The sequence below is a fragment of the Protopterus annectens genome, chromosome 13.part0, assembly GCF_019279795.1.
Source record: "Protopterus annectens isolate FY-2018-M chromosome 13.part0, PAN1.0, whole genome shotgun sequence".
NCBI classification, from domain to species: domain Eukaryota; kingdom Metazoa; phylum Chordata; order Ceratodontiformes; family Protopteridae; genus Protopterus; species Protopterus annectens.
In genome coordinates this window covers 567024806-567050105 of record NC_056747.1, presented here as the reverse complement: position 1 = coordinate 567050105, position 25300 = coordinate 567024806, and the positions used below count along the sequence as shown (strand labels likewise).

The following is a 25300-nucleotide window of genomic DNA, read 5'->3' as shown; positions in this document are numbered from 1 at the left end:
AATAGGCTAGTTCAAGTATCAAGCTTCATTTCTACATTCCCAACAGTCACCTTGTGTTCCTTTTGCATTTCCACATGCACATTTATGCACTCCCTCACTTGTAGAAGCCACTGCTGACCCTCGCAATGCCTCCGGAGTTTTTCTGTAGTCCACACTCGTGGAATTAATGGCTGTATTACTCAGGCCATTAGGAACATCCAAAAGCCTAAAGTCATCACTCGAGCACTGTCGGCCAACTTCCTCCACAATCTCGTCTTCATGACGACACGCCTCTTGATTACCCATTGATATTACATTGGGGACGGGTTTTAACAAGGTACAACAAATTGGCTTCAACATCTCCACCAACTGCGCCACCTGCCCAATCAATGTTCGAAAGAAAAATCTAGAATTATTAATCAACGAACCAGTTGAGACAGGTGGAAAACTGAGAAAGTGTATGGAATCCCCCACTGCATCCACAATTGAGGAATTTTGAGAACATGGTTGAAATTAAGTTAAGGAAAAGAATTGTTAAAAATAGTGTGGCCCAATTTGACAGTCGATGAAAGAAGTACTTTAGATGTATCTAGAGAGAATAGATTTGTAAGGGTAATGAAATTGGATAAGGGTGGGGGAACAGTCCTAATGGATCTTTTAACAGATGAAAATAAGTATTCTAAAGTTTTCTTAAATTAAATGAACATTGCTTATAAGAAAATGTATGTAACATTAAAAGATTGTTTATTTGTTCCACTGCTCTACTGTGCCTTGACGTGCTTCATTGTAAACTGTAGATTGTGATTAAATTGAGTATTAGTGGAAACTGCTATCTGGGTACCTTGTTTTGGATTGACTACCACAGTTGCATTTACTCTTACCGGACATGAATAGACCATAAAAAACAGACTGAAGAAAAAGGCCCCAACGTGGTACCTATCTTTTTAATGCAAAACAGATCAAACATCCACAAGTATCAGGAACACCTGGTGTAAGGCTGACGGCTGAAAAGTTCTGAGGACTGCTGCGTGCAGATGTCACCTTTGTGGCCCACATACCTGCCTCTACGTCAGATGTCCGACGCACCAAGGAGGACTGAAAAAGCTTTGGAAGCCTAGCCGGACAAACTGATCGGAAGAAGGGTAAACCCACTAGTAAAATACTGCAACACTGGAATAGGACATCATGGAGTCCACATTTGGCCGACTCGTACGTCCGGGCCAGTATACAAAATTCTAAATGCTACTGTAAGGTACATGCAACGCTGCACATCAGTTAGCGTATGTCAGCCATAAAGAGACATTGGGTATAAAGCGGACATCAGCACATACCTACGCAAGCATCAGCAGGAAGGCAGGGGGGAAAGCAATGCTGCAGCATATAGAAGAAAAGGACATCTATGGTTATGGTAAGATTTTACACAACTATTCTATGTCCTTTTATTCATGTGCTGCAGTATTCATAACACGGAGAATGACAAAGTTCATGCAGAGGGGAAATTGGGAAAAGCAGCAGAAACATTTTCCACAAAGCCATGGAGAATAGCTCTGGCAAATTCTGCCCTGGACCTGGAAATTCACCAAACACTATAAATTGGATGTAAAGTATGAACAGAAGACAAGATAGCTGCCTCCAAGATAGAGGCTGTATCCAACCCTTAAAAGAAAGTCCCAGAAGAGTACACCGCCCTCGTGGAATGTACCCTTACAGGAGAAAGAAAATTCTTGCCAATGGCTGAGAAACTAAATGGTTTTAGAAATCCAAGAGGAAATAGGCTGCTAGGAAACAGGTTGGCCCAGGGCACTTGGGTGATAGGAAACTATCCCTTGGACTTACGGATAGGCTTGGTTTTGCTCAAGTAGTATCTGAGCTGTCTATGTACATCCACTCATTGGAGGATCTGGGGGAGGGGAAAAAGATAGGGAGATTGATAACCTGGTTCAGGGATAACTCAACCACCTTGAGCATAAAGGATGGGTTAGTTCTAACACAAACCCTGTCCCTATGAAACACTGAAGGGAGAAGAGGCCATAAGGGCTTGCAGCTCAGAGACCCTTCTGGCAGAGGTAATAGCCACTAGAAGAACTGTTTTTCCATGTACAACATTGCAGGGAAGATTCATTGCTGGTTCAAAGGGAGCTAGGGTAAGTTTCTCCCAGACAAAACTGAAATTCCAAGGAGGAGGTACTGATTTCCCTGGTGGTCTAATGTGAAGGACGCCTTTTAAGAACAGCTCAACTTCCAACCTAGAAGCTGAAGGAGGAGACACTGGTAAACATCCAGAAATGGCAGAAAGAATGAGCCTTGACTAAAAAGACAAGCCACTCTTCATTAATTCACACAGGTAAGACAAAACCACTGGGACCTCTACTGACAGTGGTTTTAAGTGTTTTTTGAGACACCAGATAGAAAACCTCTCATTTGGAGAGACAGGATTTCCTAGTAGTGGGTTTTCTGGCCTTCTGCAGAACTTGTATTACATCCTCTGTATAAAGGTAAAGGTGTCTGAAGAGAATTAAAGCTCTATCACCCACAGTGGCAAATTTAGGGTAGACATTTGTGGATGCACTAGAGTTCCCTTGCCCAGTGTGAGCAGGTCCATCCTGGGGGGTAACTTGCAGTGATTGCCCTTGGCTAAATGTACGAGGAGGGGAACCAAAGTTGTCGTGGCCAAAGGGGGGGGGGTTTACCAGCAATATTTTTGGCTGTTTCAGCTGAAGTTTCAGTGGGACATTCTGGATAAGTGAGGGGGGGGGGTGCATACAGAAACATCCCCTTCCATGGGAAGGATAGTGTGTCCACCTTCCATGTTCCAGGATGTGGAATCTTGGTACAGTATTTGGAAAGCTGTCTGTTCATGGGGGATACAAAGATCTATCTGAGGAATACCCAAAGAATGGACCATATCCAGAAACACGTCCCTGTTTAACATCCACTCGGATTGAGTCATGGACCTGCTTTCAGTCTCTGCCATCACATTCTGAGCTGAGGGAATGTAAATAGCCCGAACAGAAACCTGACTCTGCTGGGCTTGCTCCCAGGCATATAATGCCCGTCTGCAGTGGCTATAGGACGTTGTCCTCCCCTGCTTGTTGATGTACCAGAGGACTGTGGTACTGTATGTGAACCACTTTAGAACCCCTGGTGAAATCCTGGATTTGAAGAATTTGAGGGCAAAGATCAAAACTCTCATTTCCTTTATGTTGATGTGCTCCTTTGAGTTGGAGACCACACATTCCTGGCCTTTCAGTTTTCCAGAGTTGCACCCAAGCCTGTGCCTGAGACATCAGTGTACAGATCCAGGGTCTCCACCAATCTAACTCCCTTATCAAACAGGAGGGGAACAACATACTCCAGAGGGTGTGTGTTGCTTCCAACTCATTCTCCTCAGAGGAAACCGTACCATTAGATTCCTCCTCTGGGGAGGCATATCCCAGAAAAGAAGCAATTTGAATACAGTAAGCCAGAGATTCATCCCCTGATGAATCTTCCTCCACAGAACACCTCTTCAAGGGGGTAGAAGAGGCTGGTGAAGAAACAGAAGGGGCTGAGGTCTGGTGGAGGGCTATAAAGGCATTAAAGAGGCCTTGGGTAAAAGCCTGTCAGGAGTTAGATTGGGTGCCTGGTCCTCAGGAACCTGAGAACCATGTTTTGATTTTAGTTTCTTCTTTGGAGCTTCAGGAGGCAGGCGGTGAAAGGTTGATGGGCCTGACATCGGGCAGCATTCTACAAAATCCATAGGAACAGGTTAGTGTACAACAATCTGAGTGACATCACATGAGCCTTCAAAGATAACCAGCTGTGGTTCCCCCCTGGCTCCCAAACCAGACGCCTGCGAATCTCTGTGGGACTTGGCTGCAAATTCTTTGATGGCCATCCATGGTAGTACCCACTGAAGGAGGCTCTACACATTCCGAAGTGGCCTCAGGGCCTTCATCGGCCTCAGAAGGGACGCCCAAAATAGAGGGAACAGCTGCAGGATCAGGACAAGACTTCTTGGCCTGAGTTGTGGCTCTTCTGAAAGGCCAGACATAGGATCCGCATCTCGAGCTAAGCGCTTAAGGTGCTGACTTTCCAAGTACAGCCTAAGGGATGCTAAATGGCTAAAAAGGATTTTTAGAACAAAGGCGGTACAGATATCGCAGGAGGTGTGATTGTGATCTGGGCCTAGACAAAACAAGCAAAGCTTGTGGGAGTCTATGTGGAATCTGCCTTCCACACTGACAACTGCCCTTCCTAGCCGACATGTACACACTACAAAAAACACACAGTAGCCAAAAGGAATAAAGAAAACCCCCCAACTGGATACTTATCTGAAGCATAAACATGACTTCTCTGACGATCAACAACTGGAGCTGGCAATCGAATGAGAGGCAGAAAAGTTCTGAGGTAGGCACATGCCGATATCCGCTTTATACCTAAAGTCTCTTTATGGCAGACGTACACTAACTGATGTGCACCATTACACATACCATACAGTAGCATTTAGACTTTGGTATACTGGCCGGACGCAAGAGTTAGCCATAAGCAGATTTCCTCATGTTATGAATTCTCCAGTATATGACTAGGACATCAAAAACATTCTAGTGGTGTCTACATACCATAAATGCAGATGTTAGAGAGTATCTTCATTGTTGCAGTATCTACTTTGGATTTCCGGTTGTGAAAATGCTCAGCTGGCCCAAATACCAGCAACCTTTTCCCTCCTCCTGGTCTTTAGCTGGCACCACTTGTCCCTACCCAGGACTGCAGCCCACTCTCTACATCCTAGCCCACGGGCAAAAATTAATCCATACAACCTCCAGGAGGGCACTCAGAGGAAAGGACCTGAAATGGGAAACCGAAAAGGCTGAAGGGAAACTAAGGGATAAAATGGTGCCCACCCCAACCTAAAGCTTATAAGGGGAATAAATGAAGGGCATGACTACAACAGTGAAGAGACAGACATCTACATTTATGATAAGTAGACAACTGCTCTGTGTTCAATAGGTTTCACTGCTGTGGTAATTAACTCCTCAGGAGAATTCCAAAAGCTAAGGGTGGGAGGTTGGAAAATGACCTAGGGTGATGCTAGGAGCCCTGCAATTTTGCAGAGGCGAACCAAACTCTAAAAAGAGGTTGTAGTGTTTGGTAAAGGTGTGAACAGAGGACCAGGTGGCTACCTTCAGGATTTCTTTGGTAGATACACCCCTAATGAGGGCAGCTGTAGCTATAGTGGAGTGTGTCCTGATATGCTGTAACATGCATTTTCCACCAACACTTTTACTTTTTTGTATCTGTAGCAAAATATGATACAATCTGAATCCATTTGGAGATGGTCCGTTTACAGGACTGCCTGATTTGTTAGACGCAAAGGGCACAAAAAGTTATGATTTCCTGCAGGGCTGTGTCTTGCTCAAGACAGATCAGAGAGTTGCCTATTGACATCTACAGTGTGAAGTATCCCATTCTCCCTTGATCTGTGGTTTAGGGGAAAAAGACAATACAGCTCGATTGAGGGAGACCTCAGTGACAACCTTGGGCATAAAAGGATGGGTTTGTTCTCAAGGATATTCTTGTCGGGGTGAAATCTGAGGAAGTTTTCTGTACACATACGAGCTTGCAGCTCAAAAAAACTACTAGCCAAGTTAACAGCATTTAAGAAAGCAGTTTTACAACTTAAAAAACTTTCCATTTACTGATACTGCTGGTTTAAAGAGTTAGTGTTCATTTCTAGAAGTTGAAGTGTTAAATGTCCCATGATGGATAAAGAGCTCTTCTAAGGAGCTTGAGGTGGACAATGCCCTTAAAGGGCTGTTTTGTCAGAGTCCTAGAAAAAATGGGGGGGCTGCTGCATGGGAAGTCAGGCAGACATTGCAGAGGCATGAATCTTAAAGGGATAAGAGACTATGTTTGAAGAGTATGGCTGGTGGACCCAACATGGAGATGGGGTACTTGGTGGTGGGAGTAGGGCTGGAACACAGGAGGGCTGAGTGGACTAAAAAAGTTTGGATCTTCTGTGCTTTTAGTCTCAGGATACTCAAGCTGGGGGGGGGGTCCACTATTCTGTGATAACAGATCCACCAGTTGAGGGAAGCTGCCATGGCTCCTGTCTGCTCATACTGTGCAACAGTGGGAACAAATGCTGCCATGGACAAAAGGGTGCAGTCACTACCACTTTGGACCTTTCTATCTGATTTTTTTTTTTTTTAATTTTAAACAACCTGGGAATGAGAAGTATGGGGGAGAAAGTATATAGAAATATACCTGTCCATGAGAAGGAGAATGGTGTCTGTCCTACAGACCTTGGTATCTTTGGCTCAAGTCAGTATTTCTTTAGTCGCCTGTCTTTGAAGGCAAAAAGGTCCACTTCTGGTACACGCCAGAGTAAGTTTTTTGAAAATGTACCAGTTCAATACATACTCATGCGGGGTCTGACACCGTCTAGATAATCTTGCCAGATTGCTATAAGATGTCTTCCCATTTCCTGAGTTGCCTCCCAAAGCAACACTGCTAGGCAGCAGAGGGGACACAAGTGGGTAACTCCTTATTTATATCACATCACTGTCGTATTGTCTTATCAAAAGTCCCTAGTTTCCACAAATTTTTGAATGCCATCATGCCCCTGAATACTGCCAACATTTTCTTTGAATGATGTGTTTGAAGAATTGTAGACTTTCACAAGCCTTACACCGAAGGCTACTGGAGATGCCCCATGCTCTGAGACACATCTGAGATCATAACTATTTTCCATCTAGAAGTGAAAAAGGACTCCCTTGTTCTGAAGACTTGCATGGGTAAAGAGGTATCCCTATTTGGTATGTCCCTGAATCTTTTCCTTGGCATTTTTTTTGGCCATATGACAAGGCCTCAGTTCCTGCAAGAGAAAGTGGGGTTTACAGGGCAATTCCTTTGGTATCGTGGCACAGAAGTAATAAGGATGTCTACAATCCTTCATAATTTTATCTTGTTCCTGCAATTGTTTGAAAACACTGACAGCATCCAGACCAAACAAAAGTTGTTCAAAGGAGAGAGTCAACAAGTTTTGTCTTAATATCCTCTGGGAGGGGCAGATAATGTAACCATGCATACTCCCTGATCATAAAATCTAGTTTATAGAACACAACTTGGATCCAGAGGCAGAATGAGGTTCCTTCTGGGCAATCTCAAGTGAATCATCCCTTTAAAAAGTTTCATATGGGGTGTGAGAAAGTAAGCAGACCACTGTTCAGGCAGGCTGAAATTGTAGACACATGCACCTTAACGTTTGAATAGGTAAGGCCTAATGTAAAAAGTGGCCTGACTGGTACTGCACGACTGAGCTGACGCATGATTAAGCAGGGTCAGTGTCGTCCATTGAGACAAGTGGTATTGGGTTTTCTTGCTTCTTTTAGAATGGAGAGCACCTCCTTGGGATAAAAATTCCTTTCTGGGTGTCAAAACCCAATCTTCCAGGCAGTTAGCTTGAGGGAGGGTAGGTAGGGATGGAAGACAGACTAACTGACCTTACTGACAAGATCCATCACCAGCTAGACGGTGTGGAATCTACCCTCACTGAGTGTTAGGAAGAACCAATGTTTCAGCCAGAAGGGGAGCACTTGGATCATGCTGGATTTGTCCTCCGTAATTTTGGTTTAGTACCCTGGAATCAGAAGCAAGGGTGGAATGCATACAAGAAGCAAGGGTGGAATGCATACAAGAACCAGTTTGTCCAGGTGAAGGAGCATGCATCAGTCTTCCAAGCTCCTGACTGTTGTGCTCTGGAGCAGAACTTCTGTAGTTTCTTGTTGTGGAGAGAGGTGAACAGGTCTACTGAGAGGATCTCCACGTTATAGTCAGATCCAAGACCACCTCTTTTTTCAATGGCCATTCTTTGGGGTCTAGAAGGTCTCTGCGTAGAAAGTCTGCTAAGGTATTGTTCTGGCCTGGAATATAAAAGGCCATAAAGGTTAACCCTATCTCTTGAGGCTATATCCAATTTTTTTTCTGGTAAAGCTGCACAGGTGGTAGGGCAAAGATCCCCCTTATTTATGTACCACGTAGCTGTGGTGTTCTGTCCAGTTTTGCAATGTCCTTGTGTTTAAATTTTGTTGAAAGCCTTTTATGGGTAGGTAGACTGCTAGCAATTTTGGTTTACATACAGCTTTTGCTGTAAAGACCAAATGCCCTGTACCATCAGGGGACCAAAGTGGGCTCCCTAAATGATGTTTGAGCTGCCCATAGTGATGGTCTTATCTGCTTCTGGCAGAGTGAAATTTGCTCCTGGGTTCCTTTTTAAGTTCTTCCAACACAGGAGTTTGCTTTTAAGGCATGGAAGGAGGGGCAGTAGGATTTCCAGCGGTTGGTAGTGTTGTTCCCAGACAATTTTTTTTTTTTTAGAAGCCACTGAAGTTTCCTCATGTGTAACTGCAAAAAAAAAAAAAAAAATCACGAGGGTATACGATGCCATGTACCCCAGTATTGTCAGGAATTCTCTTACAATGAGCTGCTTTCAAAGCAGACTGGTCAGATAACTTGCAAAAACAATCTCGTCTTGGGGAAGGAAGGCTTTCTGCTGAACAGACTACAATGGCTGCCAAAAAGGAGGATACTTGTTTGAGAGAAAATTTGAGATTTTTGAAGATTTAGGGTAAAACCTACCTTCTGGAAACAGTCTACGGTAATCTGGAAGGTGCCTAGGGTCTCTGAAGTGGATCTTCCCTGAACAAGACAATCTAAAAGCAGGGGTAAATATGGACTTCCTAGAGATCTGCAATGTGGTGTTAGAAGAGCCAGGCATTTTGTGAAAACTTTGGGTACAGTAGACAGCCCAAAAGGTAAAGCACAGAACAGGATCTGGGATCCTGTCGCTACAAATTGTAAATACTTTGTGACCATCTCCCAATGTGATATGGAGGTAAGCATCCTTTAGATCTACAGTGACCATGGAGGCATATTGAAGATAATGGGCAGTAATTTCTGCAACATAAGTATTTTGAATTTTCAAGAAGTTGGTGAACTTGTTTAGCTCAGAGTTCTAAGATGGGTCTCAACGCATCTTTTCTTGGGACTAGGAAAGTTATTGAATAGAAGTCTTTCTTGTGATGGAGGGAAAACTGAATGGATCCTTGCTGCATTAGTTTCCAGAGGATAGATAGCAAGAAACTTTCTTGCTCTTTTGGTGGTTTTGCAATGACCAAGGAGGATGGAATTTTATATGAATTAAGTATAGTACCCTTTCTCTAGGAAATTGAGAACCCACTGGTTCCTGCAGATAGTTTTCCGCTGGTTTAGGAAGGAGAGTTTTCTGCTAGAGGTCTGGAAAGGATGGAAGGAGTAATGGAGAGAAGGGAAGAATGTAGTTACAGCTGCTCAGTGTTTGGTGGGTTTCTTGGAGCTCCCTTGTCCTTTGAGATTGCCTTGGTCTTTTATTCCAGGGAAGCTTCCTCTTGTCTTATCTAGGTGGAAAAGGCCATGGTTATGGAGGGTAATTCCTAACAGCACCTTGAGGACAGAACAGGTACAATTCTGAGTTTTAAATTTACTTTCATTTTTTGTCCAATTTCTCAAAAAAAGTTGTTCATCTGGTGGACCAAAAAGGAATTTCTTTTCCAGTGAGGGATCTGGTAGTTCAGCCTTTACCTGGTTCTGATTTAAGCTGGGTCCTGAGGCTTACATGTGTGTGGATGATGGAACTTCTGTAGTTGCTTGTTGTGGAGGCGAACAGGTCTATTGAGGGGATCCTCTACTGTATAGTCAGATCCAAGACCTCTTTTTTCAGCAGAAACGGGTATCCAAGGCACCATAGCCAAATTTTAAACGTGTCTAGAGACTTTAAATCTTTTGGCAAGCTCCTGAATTTCCTTGGATAAGGTTCTAAGCACAAGAGTCTACTTTAGCTAGCATTTTTGTCAAAGAGATTGAACTGAGTTCCATATGCTTACATACCTTAAAAGAGCTCACTGCCAGGGTGGCAGAGGTGTAGGCTTTCTTCCCAAACTTGCTTAGTAAAGTGCTTTCGGGCTGACCGGGAATGTCTTGTTAGTTCTTTATGTATACCTTTAGTGGATTCAGTGCACACAACAGAAAGATCAGCCTATGGACTTTCATAGAAGTACTTATGAGTTTCAAGCACTCTGTAAAGCCTGTCTAGTTTCCTCAAAGCAGAAGGGACAGACTGAGTGTACAGCTATGTCTAGGGTACAGACTTTGGGTGTACAGCTATGTCTTTGAAGACATCATCCAATGAAACATGTATTGGAGGAGCAGTCAGTGGTCTAGGTGAAGGGGGGGGGGTTTGCATGGCAGCAGAGTGCGTGTTGTCTGAATCTGGGTAAGCTTGAAGTGGTAAGTGTCCAGAGTAAGACAATTCCTCATCAGTACAGGAATCTTCACCGAAAAAGGAGTAGGGAAGTAACTTTTTGGGAAGGAGAAGCCTCCTGAGGTGAATGAGTAGGATGGCTCTCTAGATTTCATGAAAACCATAAACTCCCATGTGATTTTAAGATCTTGGATTTTGGTCTCAGAGCTGGTGGCGAAGCAAATGAAGAGATTCACTTCAGTCACCCCTGTAAAATGGACAATTAAACTGGAGGAGGCAGTCTGACTGCAACTTTGGTAGTAGTGGAAGACAGGGAGCCACCCTTGATAAACAAGGTGCAGATGTCAGAAACGGAGGCCTACACCTCAATGACCGAAGTGCATACTGTGGTGGCGTTCAAAGTTAGGCTGGAAGCCTCAGCGGTTACCAGAATGGTTGTGCTAGAGGGTTCAAGCCTAGAAGTCGCAGGGACCAGGGCCTGAAAAGACACCTCACCTAGGGTTGGTGGACTTAATGGTACTGTATTTTTCAAAGTCATCAGGATCCTTAGTCTTTGTCTTTCCATTTTTTTTTTTTTTTTTGGAAAGACTCTAGTGGATGTCTGAATCTGTAGAAGCCCTGCAGTAGCAGTGGATTGCAATGCTACTGAAGATGACTCCATATGGGTGTCAAATACCTTGGCCCTACCTTTGAGAGTTTTCACAGGGCATTTCGCACAGTCAGCAGAGTTAGATATGTCATGCTGAGGCCTCTCACAGAAAGACAACACAAGTGAAAATCTTTATGCAGGATTTGCTTCCCACACGTAAGCAATTGTTTACATTTTTATGAACATTAAATTAGTAAAGATATCTTCCCAGCTGAGTTTTTATCTGACTGGAAGATGATAAAGCTCTGGATACACAAGCCAACCGAAAAACTGAACACACGTGAAAACACATCAGTTGTGCAGTTAGAAAGAACTGAAGACTGCGCCAGCAGTTGCCCTTCTTTTACTTGGATAGCCAGTCAGTTGTCCGTTGGCTAGGGATGATGCAAAGACTTGAAGTTAGGCCAGCTGCAGGCTTCTGCATGGCAGAAAAACCAAGAATCAGTACTGCAACACTGACTATGAAGAACCTGGTATTCAGTTCAGCCAAGGCCTTCCCGAGTAGGAATTCTCAAGGCGTCATTACTTCAATAGTGAAAAACAAACATCAAATTCTGAAAAAATTGTGGGCTGATCTAAATGAAGGACCTCTGATATTCTTGTCTGAAAGTTGCATCAAGACAGCAATACCAACTACCACAATAGTGCGAAAATAAGAACTTCATTTTTAAAGGTACTTGCTATGACACTTAACCACTGCTCGCTGACCTGGAAAGCTAATGCAAAAGGCATTATGGTAGTCCACAATGTCCTCCCTAAAGAGTGTGAACACTTCAGCCCACCTGTACAGTTTACTAGCCATTGGTGTCTTGGCAAGCCTAACGACTGCCCTAAGGCACCCTCTGCATCAGCACCATGGCAGTGCATGAAGCTGGCTCTGCCCATCGTCCCTGCCAACACAGCTGTGCATGTGAGCTAGTCAGACCAGGTTGCTTGGGCCATAATCAAGGCTTTATCCCATTAAACCTCCAGCAATGGGAAAAATGCATCTTTACATATTCTGAAATGCAGCTTGGATTATTAAATGTATACAAAATTACAATGTGCCCAAGTTAAATAAAATCAAACTTCTGTCAAGTGTTCTATTTTCTATACTGAAGGCAATAGGCACGAGTAAAAGATTTTAGAAGCCATTTCAAGAATGAGGTTTCATTCAGTGTGCAATTCCAGAAAAAAGGGTTAAACTCAACCACAGCTTGGTCTTGCCTCAACAAAAATACATACCTTAGGAATGATGAGGAGAGCATCAGCAAAGGCTTGGACTCCAAGCTGGGCTTTCCCTTTGATGTTCGGCTTGTACTTAACTAAGGCATTTGCAACTGCAACTTCAAATGCGCCAGCACCTGGAACAACACAGCCTGGAAGAGAAGTCAATTTTTACTGCCTGACCATACATACACAATTAAACACTACAACAACCTATACCAAATGAAAAATTTTGTAAGTAAACTTACCGTAACAGAAGATGCTCTTATAGGTCAATGTTGGAGTAGCCTAAGCTATATGGGTCCTACCTACCCCGCTGCTACCAGCCAGCTTATCAAAGCTTAAGGACAAAATCCACACAATTTGTCAGGAGTTCCTATAAAAAAGGAAAGGAAAGGTGTGTAAAATCTTACCATAACAATAGATGTCCTTCTCTTCCATATTGCAGTATTCTACCTGTGGGATTACCCTTCTTCCTTCCAGTTCATCTGGCCAGGATTCCAAAGATTCAGTCCCTCTAGGTGAGTCAGACGTCTGATGTGGCAGCAGAAGCGTGGGCCATAAAATGTGATGTCTGCATGCACCAGCCCTCGGAACCTGAAAAGCCCCAGTCGGAGCCAGTCCTATAAGGGCATAGCCTGTCCAGTGTCACACATGACAGCAAGTGCAACCTGATAGGAGGGGAAGGAATACTGCAACTTGGAAGAGAAGCACAGCTATGGTTAATGTAAGATTTTACACAACTTTCCTATGTCCTATTCCAATGTTGCAGTATTCTACACGAGGGTGAGTACCAAAGCTCATTGAGAAATGGGTGGCGGCTTAGAAGAGGTTTCTAGGAATTAGTGTAGGATAGCCCTGGTAAACCCCACCCTGGCTCTGAAGATATGGTCTAGTTTGTAGTGGTTGGTGAAGGTGTGCACAGAGGACAAAGTGGCTGCTTCAAGTATGGTGTTGGTATCTAGCCCCTTAAAGAAGGCTCCAGAAGAGGTAATTGCTCTAATGGAATGGGCTTTGACATTGCCCTGTAAGGTCTTCCCATGGTAAAGGTAACAATTAAATAGCCCTGGAAATCCAGGCCGATATGGTCTGTTTGGTGACTGCTTTCCCCAGAGCCCTGGGGTGGAAGGAGACAAACAATTGGTCTGATTTCCTAATGGGCTTGGTTTTATGTAGGTAAAACCTAAGTTGCCTGTGAACATCTACAGAATGAAGTACTCTCTCACCATCTCCCTACAGGTTGGGGAAAAGGTAGGCAGGTGAATGGCCTGGTTCAAGGATAGGTCATTCACTACTTTTGGTGAGAATGACAGATTGGTCCTGACAGTCACCCTGTCAGGGTGGAAGACTAAGAAAGGTAGTGAAGCCATAAGAGCTTGCAGCTCTGAGACCTTTCTGGCTGAGGTCAGAGCTACCAACAATACAGTTCTCCATGTGCAAAATTTTATGGGAGCCTTGTCTGCTGGTTCAAATGGGGCTAAAGTGAGCTTCTCTAATACAGAGTTAAAGTTCTGGGGGGGGGGGGGGGGTCCCGGGAAGAGAAACAGTTTAGCCAGAAGTCTGAATGCAAGGGGAGGGTCCATAAGTAAACAGGCAGAAATTGCAGACAAATGTGCTATTAGGGAAGAGTAAGCCAGTCCTGTCTGCATTAGTTCACAGGTAAGACAGGATTAGAGGAATGTCGCTTTCCAGCGAGTCCAACTGTCTGTTGCGACACCAAACAGAAAACCTTTTCCACTTTGCAAGATAGGATTTTCTTGTGTTGGGGTTCCTGGTCTCCTGCAGGACATTTAGCACATCCTCGTTGTACAGGTGTCTGAAGGGGATCAGAATCCTATCAGCCACAGTGGGTAAATCTGAGTGCCCTTGTGCTGTATGATCAGGTCCATGGGGGGGGATAACTTGTGGTGATTGCTCATGGACAAATGGAGGGGGAACCAGTGCCGTTTTGGTCAATAGGGAGTCACCAGCAAGTATTCTGGCGAGTCTTGCTGAATTTTCAGCAGTACCCTCTGAATCAAAGGGAAGGGGGGAATGCATACAGCAATTTCCCCTTCCAAAGCACTGAGAAGTCATCCGTTGCCAATGCCTTGGGGTCGGGTGTCCTGGTGCAGTAACCAGTGAGTTGCCTGTTTATGAAGGAGTCAAACAGGTCTATTTGTGGTATATCCCACCTGAGGACCAGATTCAGGAAAATATCTCTTTGAAGCATTCATTCATGGTTGTTTTGAGATGGTCCTGCTTAGGTGATCTGCCTGGGAGTTGTGCAGGGAGGGCTGCCTGTAGGGTAATTACCTGTGAGGTGGGCATATCCCACACCTGCAGAGCTAGTCTGCACAGGAGGTAAGATTTTGTCCCTCGGTTTGTTGAGATACCACAGGAGTGTGGTGTTGTCTGACTATCTTGAGAGGGCCTTTCTCTAGATAGGTTAGGAAGGCCTGTAGAGCCAGGAGGATTGCTGCCATTTCTGACATCTCTCTGTCCACAAACCTTGCACTTGTCTTAGTCTTAGGGTTGCTCCCCATCCCAGATCGGAGGCATCCGTATGCATAGTCTGGGAGGGTGTGGGTGCTTAAAGAGGGAGACCTGGGTTCTTGGTCACCTGTTCTACCCACCATTGCAATTCCTGCTTCAAACAAGGAAGGAGGGGAACCCTGAACTCTAGGGGATACAAGTGTTGAGTCCACACTGAAGATACCACTGTAGTTTCCTCATGTGCAGTCTCACTAAGGGTAACATGGGTATGGTGGCCGACATGCAACCAAGAAGTCTCAGAAATTGCCTTGCTGTCACTTCTGAGGCTTGAAGGACTTCCAGTAGGTGGTGTGACAGGGGCACCACCTTTTCTGATGGTAGGAAGGCCTTCATAAGGTCTGTCCGGATTCTGCAGCCCAGGAAGATAATGTCCTGTGCAGGCTCCAGGTGAGATTTTGGCAAGTTTATAAGGAAACCCAGAGACTGCAGGAGGTGCAGAAGGGCCTGGGTGTGAAAAAGAAAGTATTCTGATCGGGTGCCTGAATTAGAAGGTCTAGTAGCGGATTGGATCCCCTTTGTTCTGCAGTAAGCGATGAGTGGAGCCAGGCATTTTGTGAATACCCTGGGAGCAGTGGAAAGCCCAAAGGGCAAGGCACAAAACTGAAAATATGATCAGCCTGCCAGAAATTTAAGATTTTCTTAAGGTGGGCTTTATTGGTATGTGGAGGTAGGCATCCTTTATGTCTAGGGTTGCCATAAATCCCTGGGGTAAGGAGGAGGGGAAAGAGGGTAAGGGGAGTGAGCATCCTGAAGGTGGAAACCTTTAGGAAAGGGTTGAGATGAGACAGATCTAGAATAGGCCTCCATGGTCAGTCTTTTCTGGTTACCAGAAAAATTCTGGAGTAGAATCCTTTTCTTTTTTATTCTCTAGGCTCAAAGGGGGCTAAAGTGAGATTCTCTAATACATAGTTAAAGGTCCCGGGGGGGGGGGTGCCCTGGGAAGAGAAACAGTTTAGTTGGGTGGTCCAGGTCATAAAGTAACTGTTCTGTATGATGGACAGAACCCATTTGTTCCAGGTAATGGGAGACCATGCAGGGGAGACAGTGAGAGACAGGCAGACAGGGGAAGGATGCAGGAGGGGTATGAAACGAGATTGGCAGGCAGTCAGACGCTACCTGCTCTATCTGGAAACGGAGGCCTTTGGCTGGAGGAAGGAGATGCTCCAGCTGGAGGGGGTTGCCTTCTAGGGGTCTCCTGGACCTGAGAGGAACCTAAGGCCTAGAGGTTTTTCTGATGAATTGTGTCTTGGCCGGGTAGTTCCTGTGGAACTTGGGGACAGGTGAGACTAGTAGGTATTTAAGGTCCTGCAATTCCTTGCCTTTTTGTTGCAGGGACTTGGGAGGTCAGCCACGAATCCACCAAACAGGGCAGAGTGATCCAAAAGAGCATCAGAAAGTTTAGCCCTGAAGTCATCAGGGAGGGGCTGAAGACATAGCCAAGAACATCATCTTAATGCAGAAGCTGATGCAGTTGACCTGGCTGAGGTGTCAGCTGCATCTTAAGGAGAGTCTATTCACCTGAGAGGCAAGAGCTAGCAGGGAGAACAAGGAGGCTTTGGCTGCAAAACTTGGGATGTCAGCCAATTCCCAAGTGGCCTTGTCCAGTAGTGCTAAGGAATACTTGGTCATGTTAGTTTGGTAGTTAGTGGCCCTGAATGATAAGGTGGCATAAGTGTATATTTTCTTGCCCAAATTTTCCATTGTCTCGCTGTCCTCGTCAGCTGGGAGAATGACAGTGGTAGGGAGCAGCTTGGAAGCCCCATCAGTAGAAATGGAGATAGTGGCTGGGTCAGCTGGAGAGCATTTTATCAGAAATTTCTCCGTCTCAGGGACTTTGTAGAGTTTACCTGCTCTCCAAGGGGCTGGAGCTTGGGAGTCAGGGTTGATGGTAGCAGAGGCAAAGGCATCCAGGAAGGCCAGCTGAATGGGGGGAAATAGAAGGGCTGGGGGATCTGTATTAAGGTCATAAAACCTCTTTTGTACTTCCATCACATCTGAGGCTTCCCACTTAAGGTGGTCTTTCATCATGTTGATAGTCTCCACAAAGGTTAGATCTTCCACTGGGGAGTCGGGCTCAATAAGGCCTTCCTCTGGAGATCCATATCCCAGGGGGTAAGAGATATGAGAGGAGTAGGAAAGGGAATCCTCAGATGAATCAGACAGTTCCTCCTCCTCCAAAGGTTCTACCCTCCTTTCAGGATATACAGGGCTAGGACTTAGGAGGGGTGGAACAGTGGTGGGGGCCCCTGTAGTAGGAGGCCTAACGGCCATGAAGGCATTAAATAAACTCTGGCTAAAGGCCTGCCAAATCGAGAATGCTTTCAGAAGCAGGAGACAATTTTTTTTCTTTTTCTTAAGAAGCCTAGCTGGCATCCGGCTAGGCGAGGGCCTTGGGTCAGGCATAGGGATGGCGGCTGCAGAATCAGACATACCCGTAGAAACCACTGGTCCCCCCGGAGCTTAAGGTAGACGTCGGTAAAACCTCCAAGGACGTGCCATCCACTCAAGATTGTGCAGCTTCCCCCGAGGTACCTGCTATATCCACACTGGCGGAAGCCGAATCCTCGGTTAAGCCGATGTCAACCGCAGACTGAGGAACAGTCTGTAGAGGCACAGCTGAACAAACAGGCCACAGGGTCTTGGCCCTCCTTTTTGGCAGTTTCGACAGGGCATTGGACGCAGCCTCCATCCATAATACTTTTAGTCATTGATTTTCTGGGTAAAGACGCAAGTCCAGAAGATGGCGATGTAAGGTCTTAGGGATGAAAGACTGACAAATAGTGCAGTTTTCATGGTCATGTTCCCTACCTAAACAAAAGAGAAAGACAGTGTTCATGGGTGTCTGTGGGGAATCTTCCAGCCACACTTAAACTTGCCCTTTCTGGATGACATGAACAGACTATATGAAAAAACAGTAGGACTGAAAAGATCCCCAACGAGGTACGTAACTGAATTTTTCTTGATCAGACGTCTGCGAGAAGCTGAGGCACCTGGCATACGACTGGCGGCTGAAAAGTTTCTAGACTTATGTACAGATATAACATTTATGGCCCACCGTTCTGCTGCCACATCAGACATTCGACGCACCTGTGTTTCAACATTAGATCAACGCTGCAACAAAGGAGGTAAAAAAATAATCCAGGAGCTAGTGGAAATGGTTCTAGTAAAGCCTGTTCTGGACGTGGAAAAGAAATTCAGTTTGCAGTGTTTTGTAAAAGTATTAACAGAGTTGCTGCCTGTAGAATACTTCAAGTCCACCCCCTTCTAGAAAGGGAAAAGCCAATGCTCTAAAGGAATGGGCCCTAGCCCCAGCTGAAGTGACTTATGGTGGACAACAGAAAAAAAATAGCATGAGGCAACCATATAGAAGGTCTGCTTTGACGCTGGTTGTTCTTTTCTGTGCTATTCAGTGGTAGAGATATTTAGAAAAACATGAAATTTACGACAATATAAATTATATGAACTATTACTCTCTTTACCAGCACTAAAACAAAAGTCAAATACCAATACAGTTGTGTTTGCCATTTACGCTTCAAAATTAAATATTTAGTTACTTGGACAGGACTAAACCTCAAAGGAAATCTGAACTGCTGGTGGCATTTGCTGCAGGGGCAGAGGGGAAGGCTATTTCAAAGCAAACCATTCCCAAATGGATAGGCCATTGCATTCATTTCTGCTACAAGCACCATGGAAAACCTATCCCACAGGGTGATCAGACCCCACTCAACCAGAGCTGCATCTACCTCTACAGCCTCAGAGGCGTCCCTACCAGGGACATCCTAGAAGCTGCTACCTGGAGTTCTGTACATACTTTCACCAAGCAGGACTACCTGCCAATTTTCTCTAAATCCAGAGCTGGCTTTGCCACTGCAGTCTTGGTTTTTGAATTAATGCAGATATGAACAATCAATATTTGAAGCCTAGAGGAGGCAGTAGGATGGGACTGCCGAATCACATGGTGTCATCACTCTACTATGAGTTAAAGGATTAGTTTTTAAAGAAGCTTGTCCTTGTGGAAAATGAGGTAACATCCTGCAATTCACTACTCCTAAATTATGTCATGAATAAAAAACATTGTCTATGTTAAGAATCTCACTCAATTCAGCCTGATGTGCTGGTTTAAACAAAATGGACAAAAAGCACTTAATTCTGTTCGTTTTTATTACTCTGCAATTTATTACATTTTACAGTATTCATACAGCTGCCCCTGCTTTCTTTTCTGGTTTTGGATACCTAGTGGTTTTGTACACTGGTTTACACAAACAGTAACCTTTTTAAGAACAAAAGTCAACATCCCAAAGAGGAGCCACCCGTTTCCTAGGTGGATAGACTTTTAAAACCCCTTTTCAGAACTGCCCGACTTGAGGATGGTTGAGGGGGTCCAAGGGAAGACAATCAGAAAGTACAGTTGTGTACACTTACCATAAATGTAGATGTTCAAGTGTATTCATTGTTGCAGTCATCACATTTGGGTTATCTGCTTGCAGTAGCCCTCAGTCAGCCTGATTAAGTCTTGGGTCCTGCGTGGGGTGCTGTCCCTTCTTCCGTGAAGTCAGGTCGTCAGGGGTATAAAACAGTATAAAACATGCAGCTGACGCCATTACATCAGTTTTTCTTCCCCACATGTCAGGTGCCCCCTAATGGGAAGTATTAAAACTATAAATAAACAAGGATATACCTCCAACAAAAAAGCAAATACACCCAAAAGCTTTTGAGCATAGTAAAAGGAGAGTAGAGGTATAGCCAAAAGAAGTTAGGGGGCAGGAGGGAGGGTAACCAGGATGGCAACAGTGAATACACTCTAACATCTACATTTATGGTAAGTGTACACAACTCTATGTTCTTCGTGTTTCACTGTTGCAGTCATAACATTTGGGTAGATTCCCAAAGCTAAGGATGGGAGGAGGAATTTAGATAGCATTAGGACCAGCTATAAGGCCCTGCAAGACTGCAGTGGCAAAGCCAGCTCTGGATTTAGAGAAAATTGGCAGATGGTAATGCTTGGTGAAAGTAAGTACAGAACTCCAGGTAGCAGCTTCTAGGATTTCACTGGTAGGGACGTCTCTGAGAAAGGCTGTAGAGGTAGATGCAGCCCTGGTTGAGTGGGGTCTGATCCCCCTGTGGGATAGGTTTTCCATGGTGCTTGTAGCAGAAATTAATGCAATGGCCTATCCATTTGGGATTGGTTTGCTTTGAAATGGCCTTCCCCTCTGCCCCTGCAGCAAATGCCACCAGCAGTTCAAATTTCCTTTGAGGTTTAGTCCTGTCCAAGTAGCATCTAAGTTGTCTGTGCACATCTAAGGAGTGCAGTATCCGTTCCCCTTTGTTCTGTGGATAAGGAAAGAAGGTTGGAAAATGAATGGACTGATTAAGGGCCACACTGGATACCACCCCTTGGGCATGAAGGAGGGATTGGTCCTGAGGGACACCCTGTCTGCATGAAAGATAAAAGGCTCCACTGCCATAACGGCCTGTAATTCAGATACCTTTCTTGCTGAAGTGATTGCTAAAAAGAAAAGCTGTTTTCCAAGAAAGGAATTTTAAATCTGTAGTAGCAGCTGGCTCGAAAGGAGGAAGAGCGAGTTTCTCCAATACAAAGTTAAGGTCTCAAGCTGGAGTTGGAGCTCTCCTGGGTGGTCATAAATTTTTGGCCCCTCTGAGGAACTGCTTGAGCAGTGGATGAGAGAAGAGGGAAGATTCTGTGTTAAAATGAGCTGAAATAGCCAAAGCGTGAATTTTGATGGAGGAGAAACACAGGCCCTTGTGAACCATCTCAGTTAAGTATTGTAAAATCTGAGGTAAATTGAGCACTGCTGTCCCCATCCCTTGAGACTGGTTCCAGGCACAGAATATTTTCCATTTTTCAGCATAAGGGTTTCTAGTACTAGGCCTCCTTGCCTCTAAAATGATATCCATCACTGGTCTACTGAGGGATGGTAAAGGAGAGTTTAGGTAATTAGCCAGGCTGCTAGGTTCAGTGTGCAAAGCTGAGGGTGCAGAATCTGGTTCTCCTGCTGACACAATAGGGTAGGAGTCTGAGGCAGGTGCCATGGGGCCAACAGTGACACACTGCATAAGAGGGGGTACCAGTGCTGGCATGGCCAGTCTGGTGCAATCAAAATTGTCCTTGGTTTGTCTTGTTTGATCTTTAGTAGTACTTTGGAGAGCAGAGGAGGAAAGGCATAAACCGATAGGTTTTTCCAACTGAAGGACAGAGCATCCACTTTCCAAGCTTGCTTGTGGGGAATCCTTGAGCAAAATTTGTCCAACTGATAGCTTTTTGGGGGAGGCAAACAGGTCTATATCTGGGCTCCCCCATTTGCTTGTCAACATGTTGAAAATCCTTGGTTCCAGTTTCCACTCGTGTTGGTCCATGAGGTTTCTGCTTAGTTCATCTGCCAGTGTGTTTAGTTTTCCTGGCAGGAATTGAGCTTGTAGATGCACTTGGGTAAGCTCAGGGCTGTGTTCCACAATGCCATGGCTAGACTGCAGAGGGGGCAAGAATGTGTACCCCCCCCCCCGCTTATGTACCACATAACAGTGGTGTTGTCCGTCTTTACCATTAACTGTCCTGGAAGAATTTGGTCCTTGAAGGTTGTCAGAGCATTCTGTACAGCTAACATTTATTTTTGATTGATATGCAGGTGCATTTAACTTGAGTTCAATTTGCCCTGAATGCACTTCCCTGCCAGGTGAGCCCCTCATGCATAGTCTGATGAGGGTTTGGGTGGCAGGGGGTAGCGTGAATGGTAGTCCCTTGTTTTGGTGGCAGGCCTCTGCCCACCAAAGGAACTCTAGGCGTAAGCAAGGTATGATAGGAATCACTACTTCTAGATCCTGAGAATGTTGACACCATAGGCTTTTTAGATACCATTGTAGTTTCCTCATATGCAGTCTTGCATACGGAATTAGAAGAATGCAGAAGGCCATGAACTCTAATGCTTGTAGTATTTGCCTTGCAGACAGCAGGGTTTTTGTGGCCACTTGTGTAAAGTAGGTTGTCAAATGAATTTGTTTCTCTGGAGTGAGGAAAGCCATCTGGGAAGTTATATTCAAGCTTGCTCCCAGGAATGTAATTTGTTGACAGGGTACCAGGTGTGATTGCTTTTTGTTTATGGTGTATCCCAGACAAGTCAGCACCCTTTGTACAAAGGCCAGATGATTCAAAAAAGTATGTCCTGGCTTTCTGCCTGAATTAGGCAATCGTCCAGGTATATTTGAATATTTCTTTGCCTGCAAAATGCAATGACTGGAGCTAGACACTTTGTGAATCCCATGGGTGCAGTAGATAAGCCAAAGGGCAGTGCAGAGAACTGATAGTGCATGTAGCCTGCTTTGAAGCATAGGTATCTTCTGCAAGATTCCCAGATTGGGGTGTGCAGGTATGCTTCCTTTAAATCTAGTGTTGTCAACCAGGCACCTTTGCCTAGCACAGGAAGCAACTGAAGAGTCAGCATCTTGAATTTTGGAATCACCAACAAGGTGTTTAGAGTAGACAGGTCCAGGATAGAACGCCATGAATCGTCCTTTCTGGGTACCAGGAAAAGTCTCGAGTAGAAACATTGTCTGTTTTCCTCTTCTGGTACCAACTGAATAGCCCCCATGCATGAGAGAGAAAAGTACTTGCTTTTGGGCCTCTGCCCACTGATTTGGGGGTAGATCTAACCACCCGCTTGGTGGTGTTAACGTGTGGAAGTGAAATCTGTATCCCTGGGACACTATATTTAAAACCCATTTGTCCTGGGTAATGAGTTCCCAGTTCTTTGCATGAAGAACAATCTTTCCTCCCAAAGGGGCAGTCAGTTGGAGAAGTGCTTGGAAGTTTTAAAAAAAGTCATGGAGACAGTTTACCATAAGGGGGAGTTTTATTACTCCCCAGATTTTAAAGTGAAAGCCCCCCACTGCTTAGTCCTGTGTGTACCCTGGGACTGAAGCCTGGGAGCTCTGCTGGATCTGGGTTTGGACTGAGAAGGACTGAAGAGGCAGGAAAGGACCAATTCTTAGAAGGCCAATGCCCACTAAACCTTGGAGGTTGTACTTGTAAAAAAATCTTTAACGGTTTGCATACATTTAGCTTTCTCCTCCATCTTTTTAAGAACTTCTGCCTTGTTGCCAAACAAGTGGTCCCGGTTTTAGTGAGCATCCAGTAATTTTGCTTTAACATGATCTGGCAAGGATTACTCCTTTAGCCAAGCATGCCTTCTAAGTACAGACCCAGGTACAGCAGCCCTGCAAGATGCCTCTAGTGAATTAAAACCACATTGCAAAGTAGGTTTTCCAACTTTTTCAGCTGAATGCAGTAAATCCTGTAAATCCTTATTTTCAGCACAAATCAGGAATCAAAACAATTTTCTGTTTAAACAATCCAATAATATGCTGCTGATGCTTTAACATATGAAACTGGCAGTTTAAGGCCCTAATGGCCAAAGTTGCTGAAGTGTATACTTTCCTACCCAATCTATCCAGCGCCCTGGAGTCTCTATCAGATCGGTTAGGATTTTTGGCAGTAGTAGCTTTAATGCCCTTAGGTCCCTGTGAAAGGGTCTCAGGATCTGCAGTAGGATTTTGGACCCTGTAATATCTATCAGGTTTCTGGGAGCAGGAGGTAAAGAGTCAGGGGCCAAGCTAGACTCTGAAAAGGCATCAACAATGTCTAGTACAGGAAGTATGGCTAAAGGCCTGTGCTGGGGCAGGAGTAAGAAATCCCTAAGCCTCTTATTAGAATCAGAGAAATCCTGACTTTTCCAATGAAAACGTTCCCTTAGAATATGCAAGGTTTCATCAAAAGAGAAATCCTCTGGGGAGGAAGCCGAGGGAATAGAGTCCTCAGCATCTGAATCCTCATAGGTAGAGAAGGGTAAATCCTGGTCAGAGGGAACAGAAAATTAGAATCCTGGTCAGAAGTATCATAAGCAAACTCAGTCCTAGGTCTCTTAGAGGGGGGAGGCTGGCTTCCCCTGATTAAAGTAATAAGGTCTTCAACCATTCTTATCATTTGTTTTTTAGGCATAGAGGCCTGACTATGCGGTCTGGGCGTCAGTTTTCTAGGCATGGTTCGACTTTTAGGCCTTGAAGAAGAAGATGGCGTCTGTTTAATACGCAAGTCAGTAGCCCTGAATGCACCCTCGGAAGCCATTGCCTGCACAGCGGCTCCAGACCCATCCAAGGCAGAGACATCCGCAGGTTCCACAGTTAAAGCATCTCACAACAATGGGTCTCAGTAGTGGCGTGCGAATCTGAAGTAGCAGGTATCTGGGGCTGCGAAAGCACCTCACAGAGTACCGGGCAAACTGGCGACTGGCTAAGAAGCGTCGTCGGCAGCTTTGGACCTATGCAGTCTGTCTCTGTCTTTATCTTTGCGTTTTTTTGGAATCTCGGTAGCCGGATGGCTTAACGAAGACATATCAGGATAATTGAACAGAGCACCAAAATATTTAGAAGCAAAAATATACTGACAACGGATAGTTTGTGGTTTAAGTAAGGCATAAAACAGACAGTGAGGTACTTTGTGGTCAGGGCCTAGGCAAGGAATAGAGTACGAATTAAAATCTTTATGAGGTATTTGCTTTCCACAAGTAATGCAATTATTTACTTTTACTGACATCGGTTTAGAGCAAGAAAAAGTTTCCCCAACGGGGTACTTCGCTTTTAGTTGAAGACTTTTGTTTTGAAACTCTAAAGAAAATTTCAGGAGTCGGCCGACCGGCACTTGTGAACTGCTTCGGGCACCGCATGGCAATAAAGACTGATGTAATGGCATCGGCTGCATGTTTTATACCCCTGATGTCACAAAAGGGACAGCAACCAACACAGGACCCAAAACTTTGTTAATCAGGCCAACTGAGAGATACTGCAAGCAAATAACCCAAATGTGATGACTGCAATAGTGAAACACGAAGAACATCCTCAGAGTCGAACTCTTGGTCAGATAAAGGTGCTGGGGACAAGTCTTTCTTTTAGCAGGGGAAAACTGGTTTCCATTAAATCAGCATAAGGTCTTCCACCATTTTAAGCATCTGTGACTGTGGCAAGGAAGCAGGCACGTGAACTTTTAGGTGTAAGCTCATACTCTGTCCCTTAGAAACTCGGTAGTTTGAGAGAGAACTGAAGACTTGCAAGAAGTTGGTTTGTGTCGAATAGAGGTAGTGCAAAGAACTTCCTCAGAAGCTGGGGCCTGCACAGAGAAGCACGCAGACAGAGAGAGAGAGAGAGAGAGAGCCAGGCAGGCAGAGAGAGAGAGAGAGAGAGAGAGCCAGGCAGGCAGAGAGAGAGAGAGCCAGGCAGGCAGAGAGAGAGAGAGAGAGAGCCAGGCAGGCAGAGAGCGAGAGAGAGCCAGGCAGGCAGAGAGAGAGAGAGCCAGGCAGGCAGAGAGCGAGAGAGAGCCAGGCATGCAGAGAGCGAGAGAGAGCCAGGCATGCAAAGAGAGAGAGAGAGGCAGGCAGAGAGAGAGAGAGAGAGGCAGAGAGAGAGAGAGAGGCAGAGAGAGAGAGAGAGGCAGAGAGAGAGAGAGAGAGGCAGAGAGAGAGAGAGAGAGAGAGAGGCAGAGAGAGAGAGAGAGGCAGAGAGAGAGAGAGGCAGAGAGAGAGAGGCAGAGAGGCAGAGAGAGAGAGAGGCAGAGAGGCAGAGAGAGAGAGAGAGACAGAGGCAGAGAG

General features: G+C 45.1%; 1 protein-coding gene across 1 annotated transcript in view; it reads right to left on the bottom strand.

The window, feature by feature from the left end:
• The window catches only part of CCT6A (chaperonin containing TCP1 subunit 6A), a 1157445-nt gene that overhangs the window by 193021 nt on the left and 939124 nt on the right, over window positions 1–25300 (bottom strand). Inside the window, exon 11 of the mRNA XM_044054211.1 lies at window positions 12132–12265. Within this exon, the coding sequence (XP_043910146.1) occupies window positions 12132–12265 (134 nt within the window). The remainder of the gene's footprint in view (window positions 1–12131; window positions 12266–25300) is intronic.